Source organism: Propithecus coquereli, unplaced genomic scaffold (genome assembly GCF_000956105.1).
Source record: "Propithecus coquereli isolate 6110/MARCELLA unplaced genomic scaffold, Pcoq_1.0 Scaffold203, whole genome shotgun sequence".
Taxonomy (NCBI): domain Eukaryota; kingdom Metazoa; phylum Chordata; class Mammalia; order Primates; family Indriidae; genus Propithecus; species Propithecus coquereli.
In genome coordinates, this window is record NW_012145301.1 from 1,104,574 (window position 1) to 1,126,899 (window position 22,326).

Below are 22,326 nucleotides of genomic sequence, written 5' to 3' on the forward strand. Positions count from 1 at the left end.
CTAGTTACAAATGTAAATCTTCAAAGTACACATATTAAGTACAAGACAACCAAATATAAAATAGTGTTAGATCATCCTTTATGTTCTTAAAAATGAAAACAGGTAATATACTTATGAATCCTTCATAAAATGCCCCTTAAATGATAACAACTTCAAAGGTACCTTGACTATCTCAGAGAATACCACATTTTGCAACTCCTATTCATCTATTTACATTCATCATAAATAAGTAACCATGACAACAGAATTAAAAATTCTGCTTAAAGAAGATTGTTGCTCTTCCCAACTTTTACTTCAAGTTGAATCCCTATTAAAAGTAATACTCAGATGAACTTCCCCTTTCAAAGCAGTACAAACTAAAGGCATTAAATTAGTATCTAAAATCAAAGTATAGCTTTATCTATAAAACTATGTGTCATATCCTTACACGTGGCAGCAAAGATAATATAAAATGTGCTCAGACACTAATGCCATTATGAACATAAAAGGTATATGTTCATATATATATTTTCCCAAACGACCAACTTAAAATCCAATTTTTAAAAATTGACTAATGCACCATCAGGCAGATGTTCAAATGTTGAATTTTAAATTCAGCACTACCTTATCTCTCCTGAAAGATAAGTTGTTATACAAACATTACAAGTACAATACGTTAAAAACAGAACAAAACAAAGCCTTGATTTAGTATAGCTAAAGCTTATACATAAGGCAGGTGTGACATAGTAACTTGTGTACCAACAGAGCATCAAGTAATGCGGAATGAACACTGCGGCCCAAGGAAGCAGCAGTGGGACTTCAGAGCCAGGCTGTGTTCATGTGAACTTTTCCTAACCTCACTGCTCACATGCCTTATTCTAACAAAATCTAGTAATACAAACTGAGACCAAGAAATTCTGAACTGATGATTAGCAAAATGCAGTTTGGCTTACTGCTAAAGGTGTTTAGAAAAAAAAGTTCAGCACACATGCTACAGAACTTGGGCACTGAAAAATAAAAAACACATTTTATGGTGGCTATAGAACAAAAATTCATGTTAATAAAAGATTTGTCATTTAATATGGAAACTTTTCAATACATTCTAAGAGTATACTGGAAAGGCTAGTAATGAAAATCGGTGGTGACTATGAGATATCATACCCTGTTTTGTAAGGGCCTATAGATTGACAGAAAAATATTCTAATTTAAAAAGTCAACTATTTTACACCTTATCTGCCATTACCAATTCCATCAAGATTACTTAGATCTTTAAATGTGGATTGGTAAAAATGATACTTACAGGATTTAACCAAATAAACCAAACAAAAAAAATTAGCTAATATTTAAAGGAGTAGCCTCACAAATGTATGATTTATTTCCCTTACTGCTCATATTCTAGTTTTCTTTTTCAGCCCTTATAAACACTAGCTAGAATTGCTAAAGCATTCCTTTCTTATCCTAAGTCTTCTCTATTAATAAATACTAAATCATAACACACATGCTAACAGCATCACTTGAAACACTATTCTGACACATCTCAGGATCTGCTTCTTGGCTCTTCAAGCTGGTGGTGCTATTTTACTGATTCAGCAAATACTTGTTTTCGCTTATGATGCAACTGATCTCGTTCTTGAACAAACTATTCACAAGGTAGTAGACTGTAGCTCTCCAAAGCCTACCTCATTTCTCAAAATCATTAATAGGACTTAACCTGAACGTATAAAAACACAAAAAGGGGGTCTTCTCAGTTGAATTTTCTGATATTCACAGTTTGGAAGATTTCGAATGGTTGACCAAATTTTTAAGATCTAACTCGGCACATTTATATATTCACTAGATACCTCTGGTGAATCACAAGGATTGCCCCAGTACAAGTTCTCTCAATCTGCTCATCAGACCTAAATCCACCAATGAAACCTAGCTCTACCAATGAAAACAAACTTCAACATTTGTTTCATAATAAAAAACTATAACTTTCATACGATCAAGTTACGAGTCACACCACATAAGTTCTAAAGCAAATAAAAAAAAGTAAGCCAAATTTAGGAACTAAGCCCATGGTTTAAAGCTTAGAAGAAAAGAAAATAACATATGAGAACATATATAGTGAATATCTTGGGTCCAACATGCAACGATACCATCATGACTGTTTTGTCAGCATGACTACTGAATCAATTTCTATACTGAGAAAACATACATGTATACTACCATTTCTCTACTAAATACATATACATCTCATATATATATATCCTCGTAAGAAATACTGATTTTAAACTGTCTTTTTGACAACAATTTTGCACTGAATAACAATAGATTACAACTCACTGTTGTACATCTTAAATTCTAAGACAGTATTATAAATGTTTACACAGAGAACTAGAGTAATATGCAAGAGTACTTCCATAAAAATTGGATGAACAATGTAAAAAAGGGTTTTATAACCAAGCTGCACGGACATGAGGGGGTCTAGGTCTTAGCAAGCGTCCACTGGACGTGTCAAGAACCGATCGCTCACTCTTACAACTGAGACCACTGGTAGCACTGGATGTCCTGGAGGCTCCTCCTGAAAAGATACAAAGAAGAAATACTTGAATTATTTAAACTAAATATGTAGATCGTCATATGAGAAACTTCTTCTCCTAATTTTAAGTCCAGACTAGTTTTTCTTCCATATCCTATGTGTGCCTAATAGTCCAATGCAATGATTGTCAACCAGGAATGTACTTCAGAATTCTCCATGGAAATTAAAAATATAATAACAAACATGCTCATATTCCACACTAGGAGATTTTGATTTACTAGATTTAAAGTGGGAATAAAAGTTTTTGAAAGCTTCTCAAATAATTCAGGTGAAAAATAAAAACATTTTATAGTTTGTATAACCACATATATTTATTCAACAAATTATTTACTACACTGAAGGCACAATACTGAGTTACTAGAACAAGACCCTCTCTTAGTCATATACCAAGGAAAAATATTTGTAGAATGAATAAATGGAATTACCAGTCACTTGAGAGTTCAAGACTCACATGAGCACTGGGAAGTTGTGGCATTGTAAGTGGCTCCAACTTCCTTCAATATTAAGTATTGGCTTCTATTTTTTACATAGTTTTGAACACATACATGAAGTAACAGCACAGGCAAGTGTGTAGCCCTTCTACATGTTGCATACCCTAACACTAAATGGCCACTCCATTCCTGTATTCCTTGGCTAGGTCTGTAACTGATCACATATCAAGCACTGAGAGGTATTATAGTTGATGACTCTACAGTTTGCTAATTTTTGTATTAGTTATCCAATGAGGAAGAGAAAGCACATTTAAGTGCTGGAGGATATTAATGATAATTCTTAACTGGCCAGGGGGAATGTTTAAGCAACTTTTAAATGGTACATTTATTCAATATAAATAATAAACAATAAATATATTGAAATTAAAAGTCCCTTTTCAATTACCTAAAAAAACTACTGATATTTTCAATTGTTTTATCTCTTGGTTTCCTGTGTTGTCATTACATGCTGTAAATGAAACATGTAATTAAGTTAACTAACACAAATAAAAGGAAACCTGCCAGTAAATGGAGTACGTTCCGGAAGTTAGCATTTTTAAGCTCTGTCATAAGAACTGAAGTTGCATTAAAAAAAGAGTTATAAGATAAGTACAAAATACTTTTGAATATGCTTACTTAATGGGCTATACTGGCCAAGAGCAGATCTCACTTGTCTTGACATTGGCGATGGGTTGAGATAACCCATGTTGCGATGGTAGTCCATCAGTTGTTCTGAGCGTTTCATACCAACTGTTGGTTTCACAGCTTCAAGCCTTTTCAGTAAAGCCTTCATTAAGACAATCAATTTGAAAGTCAAAGTTAAATAGCAATAGTTTTTTAAAAGGCAAATGCTTTCTAGAACCTGAAATTTACTCAATAAAAATATTTTAAATTACTCCTGACATACCATGTGAAAATAATATTTCAAATAATATACTTTCAGAAAGATCCAAGGGTTTTTGCCTATCCTAGAGATGACCAAACCACTACAACTTAACAACTCATTAGAGGCATATCTTTCCTTTGCATCAGGTTACAATCTTAGGAAAGGTGCTGTAAATTGAAATGTATTAAACCTGATTTTCTCGTAGAAGTGACATAATGGGAGTTATGCTAAGAGCCCCGTGTTAAACCCTAGAAACAGACCACACACATATCTCAGCCACTATGAATTCTATATGTGCACATTCTAGAGCAGTGGCTTTCAACCACTTTACTCTGCAGTGGTGCCTCCAGGGCTGCAGGACACTGAGGAAAGGCCAGTGGGTAAGGTCCCAGGTCTCCCACTCCTAATTTCTACCAGCCCAGCTATGCTTTCCGGATTATCTGTTTCATATACTGAAAATTCTGCATAAAATTTACTTTATAAAAAAAAGTTTTTGCTGTTAAGAAGTTAAGAAGAACCAGTTACTATATAGAATACAAAGCTTCAAAAAGCACATATAAAGCAATGGGCCAACACAACATAGTACCCAATAACATGGTATTTTCTTTACTATAATTCATTAACAGAGTCTAATGCATGATGTTTCTAATGTTATTTGTAATTCTTTCTTGAATCAAAAGGTGAAAGAGTTTCTTTTGTTTGATTTTCACAGGCATTGTTGAGAAAGGAATATTTAGGTAGACCAAATGGCTTGGGGAACTGATCCATGGTTGTGCTTTATTATTTTCTTTATTGATTTAAACGTTCTCTGAAGCCAGCTGATCTTTATTTGAAAAGGAATGCTGACCTGCACTAAGATTCACCTTAAAAAATCAGCCTCATGAATTCAGCATAAGACAATTTTCTCTGTATAATCTTTCCTCCTTCTTCCTTTTATTGTGGTAAAATATACATAGAATTTACCCTTTAAACCATTTTTAAGCATAAAGTTCTGTGGCATTTCGTACATTCACACTGTTATGAAACATTACCAACAAACATTTCCAAAACTTTTTTCTTTTTTTAGACAGGGTCTTGCTCTATCACCAAGGCTGGAGTACTGTGGTGCAATCATAGCTCACTGCAGCCTTGAACTCCTAGGCAGCTCAAGCAATCCTCCTGCCTCAGCCTCCCCAAGTGGCTGTGACTGTAGGTGCCCACCACCACAGTGCCTGTAGTCACACCTGGATAATGCAAAAAAAATTTTTTAAAGATGGGGTCTTGCTATGTTGCCTGGGCTAGTCTTAAACTCCTGGCCTCAGGCAATCCTCTTGCCTTAGCCTCCCAGAATGCTGGGATTACAGGGTGTGAGCCACTGTGCCCAGCCTACATTTCCAAAACTTCTCAGCTTAGTGTTTTGCCCTTATCAGCATCACCTCCTGGCCCTCTATTCTGAGGTTCTAGTATCAGTGTTGATGAACAACTGCCAAGAAGGGGTAGACAGTGGGAGAATAAGCCAAAACATTCAGGGGACTAGCTGTTTGGGAAAGGGACAGGGGGCTGCCGTACAAAGCCACTGGGGCTTGGAGACCAAGGAAAGAGGTGCAAGACACAGGAGGTAGTAGACAGACCAACGAGGAGAGCTCCATTACCGTCAGCCTGACGGCTAGTCCTGCTGCAGGAAATGCCCTTCCTCAGCTTTTAGCCTTCAAAAGCTACAAAAGAGCCAATTCCTCAATGAAGTCTTACCCAACTAGTGTTGGTGGTCCTCTCTGCTGAACTGAGAGTTTTGATTTGAATATAGCTCCACTCGACTGTATGGTCTTTCTTTGTAGACAGAGAAGCTGTGCCAAAAAATCTGGCACAAATTTTTAGGTGCCAAAAATTTTATCTAAGATTTTATCATCTCTCCCTGCCATTTATAACTGTGCTGGAAACTGCCTATGTATCACATCTTCAATGTATTTTCCTGGCAGAGTAGCATTTGCTGTTTTCTCTGATTATCCTATTAACTACTCACTAAACTGTGCAGGGTGGAAAAGACAGGACAGAAAACTCGATATTTTCAGTTATCTTCTAATTTTACTTTTTTGCTAGTAGAAGTCTCAATGTTTATTAAGCTTCTAAAGTCCTAAATTTATAATATTTATTTGGTTGGATGCGTGTCTCTTTTTTAAATTTTAAGAAAACTGCAATGCTTATCATCAGATGTAAAACAACATAAAGCAATATGATCAACATCAATTTTGAAATAATTGGACCACACCCAAAAAGTAAATTTATTCTCTAGTCTGATGTCAATTACCAAGTTTGCATGCAGAAACTCAGGGAAGTAAGAGAGAAATGATTTGGCTCAGGCACCCAAATCACATGAAGCCATACCTTGTGTCTGTTTGGGTGTCATATGACTAATTAATATATAACAAGCTAAGCAAAAGCTAAAGGAAGGATTTGAGAAATAGCTAGAAATAGCTCCTGGTTATACAAAGAATATCAAATACAAAGTGTTGATATTACAGTATAAACCCTAAAATCAAAAGTATGTACTTTTAAATTTAGTCATCAATTTAGAACTCCTGGGTAAAACTTAAAAAAAAATAGTTCAAAATGCTGTTAACAATTGTAATCTAAAAAATGTAAGCTATCCAGTCAGAGAGACCTGGGCTTAAATCCTGGCTCTGCCACTGATTGTGTGTCCTTGATCAAATTACTTGATAGGGATAATAATGAAAAAAACCTCAAAGGCAAGTTTTTAATAATAAGTAAGATAATGTATATAAAGTACTTAAAACACTGCCAGGCTTCTAGTAAGGACTTATTAAAATTAACACTACCATTAACACTGCTTTGTATTATTTTTTAGTTGTTTGACACGCAACAGTATTATCTTCCCAGCTAAATCATAAACTATATGAGTTAGGGCAGTATTTTATACATTTTTAATATTCCTGCCAGTGTCTTATATAGCTCATAGCAGACATTAAACAAATACTTGTTTAATGGATTGGAAAATAGTAAGAACGATAATTTATAGTTTATAAAATCTTAGAATTGCCACTCAGATTCTAAATAATGAATATCCAATTTTTCTTAGAAATTGTTTTTGGAAATTACATATATTAAGATAAACAACTTGATGTTTTAATATATGTATGTACTATATAAAGATCACCACAATCGAGCTAGTTAATCATTCATCATCTCACATGGTACCATTTTTTATGTGTGTGATGAGAATACTGTTTTGAGATCTATCCTCTTAGCAAATTTCAAGTACACAAGGTACAAAGTTTCACTTATGCAAAATGAATAAGTTCTGGATATCTAAAGAACAGCATGATGACTATAGTTTACAATATTGTGTTGTGTACTTGTCCAAATATTTCTTTTACATCTAGGAAGTATCATTCTTTTTGGAAAGAAAATTAACCTAGCCTGCATCCTGTCCATCTTTTGATGTAGAAAAATTTAAACAAATAAACAAATTATGTGTTGTTAATTTCTGTGCCTTGCCAAAGAAAAGGGCTAGTTACAAAAAGCAAAAATAGATTTTAAAAAAAGAAAAAAATGTTTTCTGCAGCTGTTAGCAGAGAAGATCATTCCTAAAGTGATGAAGCAAAGACCTCGTAAGGACATTCAAAAGTAACATTTATCCTATGCTCAGAGAAAATCAAGATGACGGCTCTTCATATTTTTCAACAGCTGGAGTCACACTTAGTTCTCATTAGCTTTCATTCTTCCACGGAAAGAGACAATAGACAATAACCAGAGAAGAATGAAAATCATATTAAGTGAACTATAAATTATTCTAAGATCTTAGAACAAAGGTACTGATTAATCAACAGATTAATATTCATACTAGGTGTGAGATTTGCTATAAATCTTCATCTTTGTGACAATGTATTGCTCTCTCTTTAATTATTCTGTATAAGAGTTCTAAAATTACTCCTGTAGTCCAGCAGACAAAGAACAGAGGAGGGAGGATTTTATTTTCCATTTAATGTTTTTAAGAACTGTCCACTACATTTTCTAAATTCATGCATGTCTTCTTTTATTTCAAAAATAATATTTTAACACAGGGATTCCTAAGTGGAAAGATTATGGTCTACTTTATTGTCTACTTATTTGTATTTCTCTGGATTTAAAGCTAATAAACCAGGAGCAGTTGCATGTACCTATGGTCCCAGCTATTCAGGTGGCTGAATAGCTGGAGGATTACTTGAGCCCAGGAGTTTGAGTCCAGCCTGGGCAACATAGTGAGACTCTGTCTCTACAAAACAATAACAACAACAAAATTGACTAATGACTATTTTATTTACATATATAATCTTAAAAAGTAAAAAAAGAAAACAAGTTAACTCCAATTGTGCTCTAGGCTCTAATCCTGATACTACATTCCTATAGGGCTCCTACTTTGTCCCTAACTTTGCTTTAATTACTTCCCTCTCCCTGACCCCCCGCCCCGCCTTCATTCACACCTGAGGAAACTGACATGCTTATTTAAAAGAATGAAATAATTTCTTCTTAGAGGGTAAATGTGGAACCATAAACTAAGTATCATTTACTACCTATTCTGCTAAGATTATTCCTGTGCTCTTTCAGAAAAAGAAAATTCATGTTATGTTCAAATGTAGATAAAGAGATATAATTTAACAAGAATACTTCAAAATTCATACACTAAAAAATGAGTTCCCTTAATAAAGTTCTAATATAACTGAGGTTCTCTACTGGATAAAATTATCTTCTGGATAAATACGCCCTCTACTGGATAAAATTAATTTTTCTTTGGATGCGCTGTCTAATGAGAGAAAGATAATATCTGACTATTGAAACAAATAATGACAATCTCAAACCTCACCAGAAGGACAGACTGACAATATGCTTTTAACTCTGGAGGATAGGACTCAAAAATTTTTTTTTTTTTTTTTTATGAGACAGGGTCTTGCTCTGTCTCGCCCAAGCTGGAGCCTAACTTTACTTACTTATTTACTTATTTATTTATTTGTAGCAAGATGGGGTCTCGCTATGTTGCCCAGGCTAGTCTCAAACTCCTGGCCTTAAGTGATCCTCCCACCTCAGCCACACAAAGCACTGGGATTACAGGTGTGAGCCACTGCCACTGCACCCACACCCAGCCAGGACTCAATTTTATACAGTGTCTTTGCCTTCCTTCTGTATTTTCTCTGCACAGCACTGCTTTGTCTTCAATTATTTCCACCTAAATAGCCTTGAAATACTAACATGCTAATGTAAGAGTACTGGAACAGAAATGCTGTAATCATCATGCTATTAGCCACCTGAATTGGTTTCTGTCACCAGAGATGGAGTAAATGAAGGAATACAAATCATAAAAACTATAAAGTGATGGGCCTGCTTGTGCAGCACATCTGACCAGAAATAACCATAAAAGTGTGTGTGTCTGCACATATGTGTTTTGAATATAAACAGCCTAGCAAACAGATTAAAAAGCACATCAGCTCACACTGAAGAACTATTAGAGCTGATGTGGCTCTATTAAATAGGAGTTTGATATGCAGCTGGTTATAAAATAAACATTCAAAAACAGTTTACCAGAAGTAACCAGTTAGAAAAGTAAGGAAAAAATTCATGTACAATAGCATAAAAATATATAGTTTTGAAGAAAATGACAAAACCTTACTAAAGGAGAGCACAAGAAGGCTTGAATAAATGGAAATACCATACTTCTGGTGGACAGAAGGTAATATTTTAAATGTCAAACACCCCAATTAAAATGTAAATTTAACATAATTCCAATACAAATTTACAATAGGATTTTTTTTAAGTAGCAAAAATAATTAAAGTCATTATGAAGAATAAATGCAAAGGAATACCCAAAAAAAGTTTTAAGAGGGTATCAGATTAGCTTTATTTTGGTTTAGAGAATATTAAGTTAAATATAAATTAAACATAAATCTGGAAGATTAGCTTTTCTCAGAATAACATAATAAATGATGTTTTATAATAAATTATGCTTATTTTCCTGTTTAGTTTTAAGTTACTTTTTTCACTTCTGTATGAATTAGTTTTTGATTCCAGATCTGCACCGTCCAAGGCCACTAGACACATGTGGCTACAGAGCACGTAAAATGTGGCTAGTCCAAATTGAGACAGTCTGTAAGTGTAAAATACACAATGGATTTCAAAGACTGCACGAAAAAATAAAAAAATAGTAAAATATCTCATCTTTAGTATTTTATATTGATTACGTGATGAAATTATAATATTTTGGATATATTCAGCTAAATAAAATATATTATTAAAATTTCATGTTTCTTTTTACCTTTTTAAAGTGACTACTAGAAAATTTTATTTTATTTTTTGAGTCAGAGTCTCACTCTGTTGCCCCAGCTAGAATGCAGTGGAATCATCGTAGCTCACCACAACCTTGAACTCCTGGGCTGAGGCGATCCTCCTGCCTCAGCCTCCTGAGTAGCTGGGACTACAGGCATGCACCACCACGCCCAGCAAGCAAATCTGCAATTATAAATGTGGCACACATTATGTTTCAACTGTTCTAGATTGTATCAAATAAGATCTCACTATCAAATGGAGAAAAATTGTTCACAAACTACTAAGTAAACAAAGTAAAAAGAATAAAACACTACTAATTTTCCACTGTGATTAAAATAGCTGAAACGCACAACTGATTTGGGGGATAATAAAAGCTATAAGTAGAAACTACTAACAGTTTTTGCCCTATATTTATATAGAATAGCCAAGAGACATTAATGATTTCGACTTTTCAAACGTAAGCCTAGGTTCCTTAAAAAAGCTAAACACAGAATTACCATATGACCCAGCAATTCCACTCTCAGGTATATAGCCAAAAGAATTGAAAGCAGGGACATAAAGAGATGCTTGTATGCCAAAGTTTAGCGCAGCATTATTCACGATAGCCAAAAGGTGGAAACGACCCAACCATTCATCAACAGATGAATGGAAAAGCAAAATGGCACATACTTACAATGGAACATTATCTAGTCATAAAAAGCAATGAAGTTCTAATACAAGCTATAACATGGATCAACCTTGAAAACATTATGCTAAGTGAAATAAACCAGACTCAAAAAACAAATATTGTATGAGTCCACTTATATGAAGTATCTAGAATAGCCAAATTTATAGAGACAGTAGATTAGAGGTTATCAAGCATTAAGGAGAAGGGGGAATGGAGAGTTGTTTTAATAAAAGCACAGTTTCTGTATGGAGTGATGAAAAAGTTTTAGAGGTAGATGGTGGTGATGGTTGTACGACATTGTGAATGTACTTAATGCCACTGACTTGTACACTTAAAAATGGTTAAAATGGCAAAATTTATGTTATATATATTATTATTTTACTACAACTTAAAATATTAATAATATGCCCTAAACCACTGAAACGTATACTTTAAATGGTTATGTTAGATATAAATTATATCTCAATAAAGCTGTAAAACAACAAAAAATAACCCCAAAGATAGATAACCTGCATTTGAATCTGGGCTCTGCCACCTGCTGGCTGTCCTCAAGCAAGTCTTGTGTCCCACTCAGTGTCTCATTTTCTCTTCCATAACAATAGTAACTATGTCATAAGGTTACTATGAGGATTAAATGATCTAACATTTGTAAAATAGTATGCACTATGTAATTGCTTATTAAATAAAATAAGATAGGCTCCAGAGCCAGAGTGGGAGAGTAAAAGCAAAGAAAATAAATCCAAATGTTTGTGACATACAGTAATTTCAAATTTTCATAAAACATAAACGAACCTTGAATATTGCTAAGGTGATATGCAGAAACTACCATGTAACTTACCACCCATGAATGTCATTTCAACTTGCTGTTACCTACTCCTCACCACATGCAGGGTAACTCTCCTAAGGGTTTAAGACTTTACTATTTTTTGTAAATATAATACCCCAGCTCCTCAACTCCTGTAGTTAGTAATGGTGATAAAGAAATATACGAAAGAGTTGTTACAAGTTCAGGTAAGTACATAGTTAAACAGGACTATACTGTTTAACTGTTATGAAACATAATGAGGGTTAATTTTGGAAACAGTCTTAATAATTTGAATAGCTTTATAAATTATCTTAACTCTGAATTTATATGCTCATTAAGGGTCTAATTTTAGTTAAGAGATTTAGTTTAAGAGACTACCTGGGTTTAAAATCTTGGCTCAGCCACTTATTTGCCAGCTTTGTGCCCTTGGGCTAATTATTTCAGCCCTTTAGGCCTCAGTTTTTTCATATGTAGGATGTGGGTAAGAACAGTACCCACCTCAAAGAATTGTCAGGATTCAATAAACTAATATTTGGAAGATACTTAGAACAATGCCTAGTACTTAGTAAGAGCTCAGTGAATATCAGCAACTATTAGAATTGAATTTTATGAAGAAAACAATATGGTATAATAGTTTTAAATGTGAAAATTTTCAAAAGTTCTCATATTTTTTTAGAGTATCAAAGTTTAACTGTATGATTTGTAACAATCAATGTTTCATAATTCAAGTAGCGGACTACCAATCTGATCTATTCAGATGTATTCATTCTTTAAAGTAAATGATATAATATTTTAGCTTCCCAGGATACAATAAAGTGAAAGAGATTTAGCTACTGACTGAATACTTTACAGAAGATACACTGTATCTGACCTTTGGATATAAAACATATTGTATCTTTCAGACTCAGTTTATCATGTATTTCATGCCATATATATCTATACCTGCTTTTATGTAATTAAGTTTGAAAATGCAGCTGTATTTAGGTTTCCTATGAGATGGACCTACAAATCAGTACAAATCCATTTTCTTTGATGACTAAAATATTTCAGTTACTCACCAAATTTTCTCTCTCAATCCTCTGCTGTTCCCTTTGTCTGTTGAGAGCACTATGATACAACTTAGGGGGATGACCAGTTGATCTTCCAGGAACTATACTTTTGCTTCCTGGTTTTTCAGCCTGTCTTGACAGTTCTTTCAACAGCCTCTGATTTTCCCGATCAATCTGTCTCACCTCTTCTCTTGTGAAAGAATAGTTTTTCCTAGGTGCCACTGAAGGCTGATCAAAGTGATGTTTTTGTGATTCCTTTTTATCTAATTGCAGAAAAGCTACAAAGTGAACAAAAAAAGGGAAAATGGCTAAACAAAGTAGGGTGTGATAGTACATGCTTCAACCCTTAAAACATAAACTATATCAATTCACGAAAAGGTGTGTATAAAATAAGGCTAATGACATCCAGATTACAATTGCATAGGAAAAAAATTGGAAGTTAATCTTTTATGCTCTCAGTTCTTTGGGTATAAAAGTTACACACAAAACAATGAAAGTATCTTAATGAGAAATGTATGTGGTACCGGTTCTTAGGCAGGTATAATTTATGGAAAATGCCTTTGTTACATTTATCTGTTTCCGTATAGAAATTTAATAGTTGGGGAGGTTAGAAACCTCTGGGTGAGTACAATCATACAATACTTAATTTAGGTACAATTTTTGTTAATTGGAGGGCATACTTCAAAAAAAAAAAAAAAAACTGTCTTCAGGAATGACTGAGGGAAACAATGGCAAAAACAAGCTCAAAATATTCTGAAACTAACAACCTGAAAATATTCTTTTACAAAATTATAGATCTTAATACTGTCATTAAAACAAATACTTCTACTGTAAAAGTCAAACATTTTGTTCCTGATTAAACAATTATTTTAACCAATAAAAATATTTTGCACACAATTATAAAATGAAATTTTTATCAACATGCTTAAATTTCCATATTACAACAATTTTTAGTAATTACAATTTTTTTTTTTTTTTGAGACAGAGCATCTGTAAGATTTGCCGACCACAACTTTGTAACTTTCTGTTGCACTGATGCACTCTCTTTTGAGTTTCTCTCCCCAGAAACGGCAGAGCCTCCTTGCTGTCATGAGATAACTACAAAGACTTACACCACCTGCTTGTCCAGAGAAGACAAGATAAGCCATAGTCCACCACAGATTGTGCCCAAGGACCCACTGAACCTGTGCACAAGGCCGAAAGAATGAACAATATTAAGTCCTAGCTCATTATAATACTAAAATCCCCACCCTAGGAGGGACTCATCTGCCATTTTTTGATCATGGGATGTATGTACGAACATGATTTCTCACTGTGCTTGCGTGCCCTGCACTCCACCCCAAACAGGTAATGATGCTCACTCCCCTCATACATTATTCATTTCACCTCCGGAAAAACCCCTGATCCTGTAGACCTGGGAAGTGGACTTGAGGCAGTCCATATCTCCCTCCTCCCAGTGGACGTCTCCTGCCATGAATCCTTTCTCCTTTACAATCCTCATTGTCTCAGTAACTAGTTTTCTGTGTAGTGAACATGGAACCCCCCTTGTGGGTTCAATAACACTTTTCATCCCTAGTCTCTCCCAGGAGAAGATTCTCAAACCTCTCAAAGAGCTGTAACTGAGAAACCATACCTAAGGAATATCAGCTGCCCCCGGACCTGACTTAGATCCTGGATCTTGAGGTTAGGGGCATCTTAACCCTAACCTCAAGAGGGAATGTATTTTTCCATATGGGAGGAATGTGAATAAATGTGTGGCCAGAAATGAGATTGAGGAGATGTTAAGATATGTCCATAAATTATTCAACACTCCTCTCATTAAGAGGTAGGGTCTATGCTCTTTCACTTTAAATCTGGGGGGGGGGGTTATGACAATTTCAACAAATAGAGTACGGAAAAATGATGCTGTGTAACTTCTGAAGTTACGTCATAAAAGGTGATGAGGTATATGGAACCCATGTGCTTAGAACCCCGAGCCACCATGTAAGACGTCCAACTACTCTGAGGCCTCCTCCGAGGAAAATGTGAGGAAACCAGGCCACAAGGAGAGGCCACATGTGGGCCCTCTGGTCAGCATAGCTGGTCTTCAGGTTGTCCCAAGTCCGGGCACCTGACGTATAAGTAAACGAGCACTCCGATTATTCTAGGTGGTTGAATCACTCCTACCTTTGAGTCTCTCTATCCCCCAGGTGTTGGGGTAATTTGTCATGCAGCAATAGTAACCGATTATTTCTACACTTTTAAAAAAACACTGCGTGATGAACAAAATACCTGCGGGCCAAGCCAAGTACAGTCCACAAGCAGACAATTGTTTTCATTATCAATCTTTTGTGGGAACTGCGGGTTTCTCTAGTTGTTTTGCTTTTATCATGCATTTCAAATCAATGACTGTTATATCTTTTTGGTGCATTTGGCTCATTTACTAATGTAACACACCCTTTGTCCCTTTTAGTGTTTTTCATGTCTTGAATTCTATTTTGTACACTAATAGGATTGATACTTCTACGTTCTCCTTGTTAAAGAAGATATACCTGTCCTTTCTTTTTCAAGCCCTTATTTTCATTCTTCCTATACTATCTTAAATGTCTTTTTAGGTTGAATTTTATTTTACTTTTTTCCCCAATTCAACTGGCATTTATTGAGCACCTACAGTTAGCACAACAGAAACTCTATCAGAAAGGGCTAGTGTGTTGTTTTACTGTGGTAAAATACACAGAACACAAAATTTACCATCTTAACCATTTTTAAATGTACTGTTCAGTGTTCAATACATTCATAATGTGCAACCACCACCGCCATCCATCTCCATAACTCTTTTCACCTTGTAAAACTGAAACTCTGTACCCATTAAATGGTAACTCCCCATACCCCTTCCCCTACCCGCTGGCAACCACCATCCCACTTTGTCTCTATAATTTTGACTACTCTAAGTACCTTGTCTAAGTGGAATCATACAGTACTTATCTTTTTGAGACTGGCTTATTTCACTTGGCATAATGTCCTCAAGGCTCATCCATGTTGCAGCATATGTCAGAATCTCAGTCATTTTTAAGGCTAAATAATACTTCTGCTTTAAGTTTTTAATGAACTCTGATGACATCTTCTGATAAGTTAATACCATCTGATTATACTGTTTGACCACTTTTCCTGTGATCTTACTTTTTAAAAAAATACATGTTTTTTGCTATTTCTTTTTTCTTATTCTTTTCTCTTTTGGAACATTGACTAAGTTTACAAAATTTTTTTCTAAAATTTTGTAGTACTGTGAATACTAAAATCACTTATTCTAGTGTCCATTCTTCTAGAAGTTATTAAACCCTTGCTTTGGTCTGAAGATTCCTTTACACTCCTAAAGATTAAGAACCCCAAATAATGTTTATGTGGGTTACATCTATATTTACCATGCTAGAAATTAAGTGAAAAAATGTAAAGATATTTATTAATTCCTCTAAAAATAAAAATTAACCAATTAAATGTTAACATTTTTATAAAAAAAAAAATATTAGTGAGTGGTAGTCTAGCAGTTTTGCAAATCTTTTAATGCCGGCTTAGTAGAAGGCAGCCAGATTCTCATAGCTGCTTCTGCACTCTGTTGTGCTGCTACTGTCAGGTAGCCCCTGGGAAACTCCACTGTACACAGATGGCAGAAGGAGAATGTAAAAAGCAAATCAAGGCTTAGTTTTATTAGTGAAAATAGTTTTGTCCTCATAGATCCTAAAATCAAGCTTGCAAGCTTGCTCTTCAACAGTTTTAAGTACTGCATTCTTTATGAGTCTGGTGCACTCTCTGTTGATTTTAGCTTTTCTCAAATGTTTGGTAATTGTTGGTAATGGTCAGAGGGTATTGAGATTTCCCGCAGCTTGCTAGCAAAGAAAGGATAAAACGTGCTGCCAGGTAAGTCACACTAGTAGCTTTCTTCTCAGTATAGGCATCTCCTTACAGAGTACAACAGGGTCTGTACTTGAACAAGGCACTTCAATCTCTCCTGCTGGGATCATCTTAGCAAAAAATTTAACCAGTTTCTTTGCAAACCAATGCTTCCTTTATCCCATTTCTTTCTCTTATATTCATTTTTCTTCTCAAAATATATCCTGTAGTGATTATGGTTTTATTAGTCTATATGGTAAATTTTAAGGCCCTGCATTTCTAAATGTTTTCTAAATTCTGCCCTTTCAGATTCTGACCTAATTTTACCTATACGAAGTATAACACACCTTGAAATCTAATTTTTTAAATTTCTTCAATATTCCCCAAACATGTGAGATTCGTGCCATAACTTGATGTCTAAATTTCTGTTTACTACTCCATCTTCTAATGCCCTCTGTGCCTACTCAGGGATTTATAGCTCAAGGTCAAAGATCTAATTCCAACCATTCCCTTTCAACATTTACATAGCAAAGCCAGGTTTGAGGTGGCAGTGGGAAATTCCCCAAATCAGCCAGGCTTGAGCTAGAAGACCTCCTCCCCTTCTAATCACTGATCTTTGTTATAGATTAACTGCCTTCTTTATAGTCCTATACCTAATTCGAACAGATGGCACAAAAGACCCCATTGACTGTTATCATCTTCAGTGTGGAATGTTAAATATACTTTTCCTGAAAGAAAAAGACCACCTTGACTAATCAGATCTTGTAACTATGCATTAAGCCTCATATAGAAAGATGCTGAAATTCTGTTAAGCTTTCCTGAACTTTGTCTGTATAAACGATCCCAAACATTTACAATTTGGAACACGGACTCTGACTTCCATTCTTTGGAATCTGTTTCCCGGGTAAACGTCCTCAAAATTTGCACTAGAATAAACTCTCTTTAAACTAGATTCTGACCCTTTTGATTCTTTAAGGTTGAAATATCTCTTCTTAAGCCTGTGAAAAACGTTTAAATTGAGAGGACACGGAGAGTATGCTGCATCCCTTCTTCAGCTGTTCTCTGATAGGATCACATGTTGTCTATCAGTTGCCTTCCCCCACATTAAGTGAATTTACCTTCCAAGACAGTGGAAAAAGGCTGTGAAGAAATTAGGTGAACTAAAGAGGCCTAGACAAGCCCATTTAATAGAAGTTGAAAGTGATAAAGTATACTGAGAGATCAACGCAGAAAAGGCACAGGCCTGGCCATGCATACATCTCCATCTACCGTGCGGCTGAGTTATATGGGGGAAAATAAAGAAAACTTATGAAATTATTCTTGTATCTAAAAAGCTTCACTGTGTAAATCGAACTTGAATAATAATTTTGAAAAACTATAGAAATACCTTATATAATGGACTAACAGTCAAAATTAGTATTTAAAATGCCTTATTATTAGAAAGAATATTTGGTGTTTTGTTATACTACGGACTCCAACAACAGATGTACTAATTGGCAAAATGCCACCTTTATTCCTGTGCCTTAACAAGCCCTAAGCACCACTTACTCGCAAGTGTCTTAGATCAGGGGTTCTCTACTGTGCAGCAGTATGAAAAAGCTTTCCTTCTACATTTCAGCTCAGCCTCAGTCTTGAACACTTTTCAACAGTATTTCGATTTAATTATAGTTGAGAATTTGAGGTGGATTATTCTTCCCATTTAATACTTAAAAATATATAGGTTCCCTATATCCAACTAAGTTTCAGAAATGGATTAGATAAAAAGAGTTGAGGAATGCCTGTATTTATTTTCAATGGAACCAAATTGTTTAGTGTCTTCATATTCAGACTACAGTCCCTGGGTCAGCAGCATTGGTATCACCACCGGGAGCTGGTTAAATAAGTAGCTAATGCGGCTCTTACCCTAGTTTTGCTGAACCAGAATCTGCATTTTAACAGGATCCACAGGTAACCTGTACTCATGTTAAAGTTTAAGAAGCTCTAATGAACAAGGTTGGTTGTCCAATTAGCATACCTTCCTACTTCCCTCCTAATTAACATCCCTGATTTTTTATATGTGTGTGTGTGTGTATTTTTTTTTTTTTTCTTTTTTTAAGAGACAGGATCTCATTATGTTGCTCAGGATAGCCTCAAACTCCTGAGCTTAGGCCATCCTCCTGCCTCAGCCTCCCAGGAAGCTGGGACTACAGGTACCCGAATCCTAATTTTTTTTTTTCTTTTAGATATCTGTCCCTTTCCGTGAAGCCACATCCTACAGGGAAGCTGACTCTCTCTCCTTCCAACTCCCATTCCTAACTCCAGGGTGAGTTAGGGCCAATGACTAGTTCAAGAATGAGAGTATAATCCAATTCTGGGCAATGAGACATAAATGGAAGTCAACTGGGGGTGCTTCTTTCTAAAGTTTTCCTCATTCCAAGAGTCTCAGAGGAAAAGAAAGTTTCTCTTTCTCTGGACATTGTCACATCTGAATACAAATACTGAAAACTGCAGCAGACATCTCCCAGCAGCCTAAGAATGAAGCTAACACCAGGGCTGGAGGGAGTCATAGAACTTGGGCCTCTGATGACATTTGGGCCCCTGAATCAATCAACCCTGAAGCCTGATCTACCTTTGGGCTTCCTGCTATATGAAAAATATTGTTCCATTAGGAATTTCTCTTTCTTGCATTCAGAATCATCCTAGATAATCACTGATGACCCTGAAAAAAAAGCTCAGAAATCATATTATTTTCTATTAGATAGTTTTTTAAAAAAAACTTGACAGTTCTAAGAGGCAAGTGTTTTCTTCCTAAAGGAAGTTTTTCTTAAATTTTTATTTTGGCTGAGACTATACTTTCTCTTTTGTGTTCCCCCCTCTCTCGCTCTCATTCCTAGGATAATGTGGGGCTTATAATTTGTGAAATCACATGGTACTTATGTTTTTCTAAGATCTGGAACAAGGCAAGGATGCCCACCACTGTTATTCAACATAGTACTGGAAGTTCTAGCTAGAGCAATCACATAAGAAAAAGAAATAGGAGGCATCTAAATTGGAAAGGAAGAAGTCAAATTATCCTTGTTTGCAGACAATATGATCTTATATCTAGAGAAACCTGAAGACACCACAAAAAACTACTACTACTGATAAATTCAGTAAAGTTGAGCATACAAAATGAACATACAAAAATCAGTAGCGTTTCCATATGCCAACAGTAAACAACCTGAAAAAGAAACCAAGAAAGTCATCCCATTTATAATAGCTACAAACAAAATAAAATATCTAGGAATAAACTTAGCCAAAGAAGTGAAAGATCTCTATAAGGAAAACTATAAAACACTGATGAAAGAAATTGAAGAGGACACACAAAAAATGGAAAGATATTTCATGCTCATGGATTATAAGAATCAATATTGTTAAAATGTCCATACTACTCAAAGTAATATACAGATTCAATGCAATCCCCATCAAAGTACCAATGACGTTCTTCACAGAAATAGAAAACATAATCCTAAAATTTATATGGAACCACCAAAAACTCACAATAGCCAAAATCATCCTGAGCACAAAGAACAAAACTGGAAGAATCATATTACCTGACTTCAAATTATACTACAGAGCTATAGTAATCAAAACAGCATGGTAGTGGCATAAAAAACAGACACAATAAACCAAAGGAACAGAATAGGGAACCAAGAAATAAATCCACACATCTATAGTGAATTTATCTTTGACAAAGTTGCCAAGAACATACAGTGGGGAAAGGATAGTCCTCTTCAATAATGGTGCTGGGAAAACTGGATTTCCATATGCAGAAGAATAAAACTAGATCTTTATCTCTCACCAAATATAAAAATCAAACAAAATGGATGAAAGACTTAAATCTAAAACCTGAAACTATGAAAATACTAAAAGAAAACACTGGGGAAATGCTTCAGGACATTGGTCTGGGCAAGGACTTCTTGAGTAATATCCCCAAAGTACAGACAACCAAAGCAAAATTGGACAAATGGGAACACATCAGGCTAAAAAGCTTCTGCATACCAAAGGAAAAAATCAAGAAAATGAAGAGACAACCCACAAGATGGAAGAAAATATTTGCAAATTATCCATCTGACAAGGGATTAATAATTAGAATATATAAGAAGCTCCAACAACTCAATAGAAAAAAAAAAAGTCAAATAATCCAATTAAAAATGGGCAAAGGATATGAATAGACATTTCTCAAAAGAAGACATACAAATAGCCAACTAAGTGAAATAAACCAAGCACAGAAAGACAAATCTCACATGGTCTCACTGATATGTGGGAGCTAAATATTAAAAACAATTGATCTCATGGAGACAGAGAGTATCAAAACATGTACCCTATAAATATATAACTACTATGTACTCATAATAATTAAAAATATTTTATAATGCCTAATGTTAGGCTGCTATTTTTTTTTTTTTTTTTTTTTTGAGACAGAGTCTCACTGTGTTGCCCGGGCTAGAGTGAGTGCCGTGGCGTCACCCTAGCTCACAGCAACCTCAAACTCCTGGGCTCAAGCAATCCTTCTGCCTCAGCCTCCCGAGTAGCTGGGACTACAGGCATGTGCCACCATGCCTGGCTAATTTTTTCTATGTATTTTTAGTTGTCCGATTAATTTCTTTCTATTTTTAGTAGAGACGGGGTCTCGCTCTTGCTCAGGCTGGTTTCGAACTCCTCAGCTCAAACAATCCGCCCGCCTCGGCCTCCCAGAGAGCTAGGATTACAGGCGTGAGCTACCGCGCCCGGCCAGGCTGCTATTTTTAAACACATATAAATCACAGTAAAAATTATTGAGAGCAATGAATACAGCTATAGAAATATGACAAAAAGCAAATATATCAAGATATAAATTATTACAAAATATCAGTGAACACTCTGCATTATCTCGTCAGATGGAATTTTACGGTTTAATTTCAACAACCGTCCAAGTTTTGCATTACAAATAGGATTGTCAAGAACAATTCTGTCACTTCATGGAAAACATTTGACAGTATTTGTTGCCAATTATAAAATTTGAGCTTTTTAGCAAAAATTAATATTTTTGGTACACTTATATCTGCCACCATGAGTTTGACAGCTTCGTAAGAGCTTTCTGATGATATCTGAAAGTATATTATGAAATAAGTAATCATTTGTAAGTTTGTTTAAACAATATTTTCCAAATAATATGTCATGTTACAAAGCCACATATGGGTAAAAAAAGATACATTCAAAATCTAAGAAAGATCAATAAATTTTAATATAATAGACTATGAAATGGATCATGAAAAGTACATTGAGATTAATTTCAGGTTTCACATCGTAACTAACACTTAAGAAACTATTACTTGTGGTATGAAAGAAAAAATCCACAATTAACTGAAAGGTTACTAAAAGGTAATTAAAATATTCCTCCATTTTTAAATCACATTTTCTGTGTGCCAGATTTTCTTTACATACTTCAGCCAATAAAATATAGCACAATAGATTGTATCAGAAGCTGATTTGAGAATCCAGCTATCTTCTGTCAAACCAGGTATTAGAGATTAGCAAACTAATTTTCATGAAATATAGTTGTTTCACAAAACATGATACTTATGTTATATAGTAACTATATAATGGGTTTATTACTATTAAATGAATTAATATTTTTCAGTTTCTGATTTAATTTCTAATACGGTAAATATTTATATACATAAGCCATAACCTATATAAACAAAAGCTCTTTGGGGTCCTCAATGATTTT

General features: G+C 34.9%; 1 protein-coding gene across 1 annotated transcript in view; it reads right to left on the reverse strand.

Annotated features, from left to right (window-relative positions):
• Positions 1–2,302: 2,302 nt before the first annotated feature.
• The window catches only part of CFAP97 (cilia and flagella associated protein 97), a 32,279-nt gene continuing 12,255 nt past the window's right edge, over positions 2,303–22,326 (reverse strand). The window contains exons 3-5 of the mRNA XM_012644000.1: positions 12,738–13,006; positions 3,667–3,817; positions 2,303–2,542 (exon numbers count right to left, since the gene is read on the reverse strand). Coding sequence (XP_012499454.1) covers positions 2,415–2,542; positions 3,667–3,817; positions 12,738–13,006 — 548 coding nt within the window. The 3' untranslated portion in view covers positions 2,303–2,414. The remainder of the gene's footprint in view (positions 2,543–3,666; positions 3,818–12,737; positions 13,007–22,326) is intronic.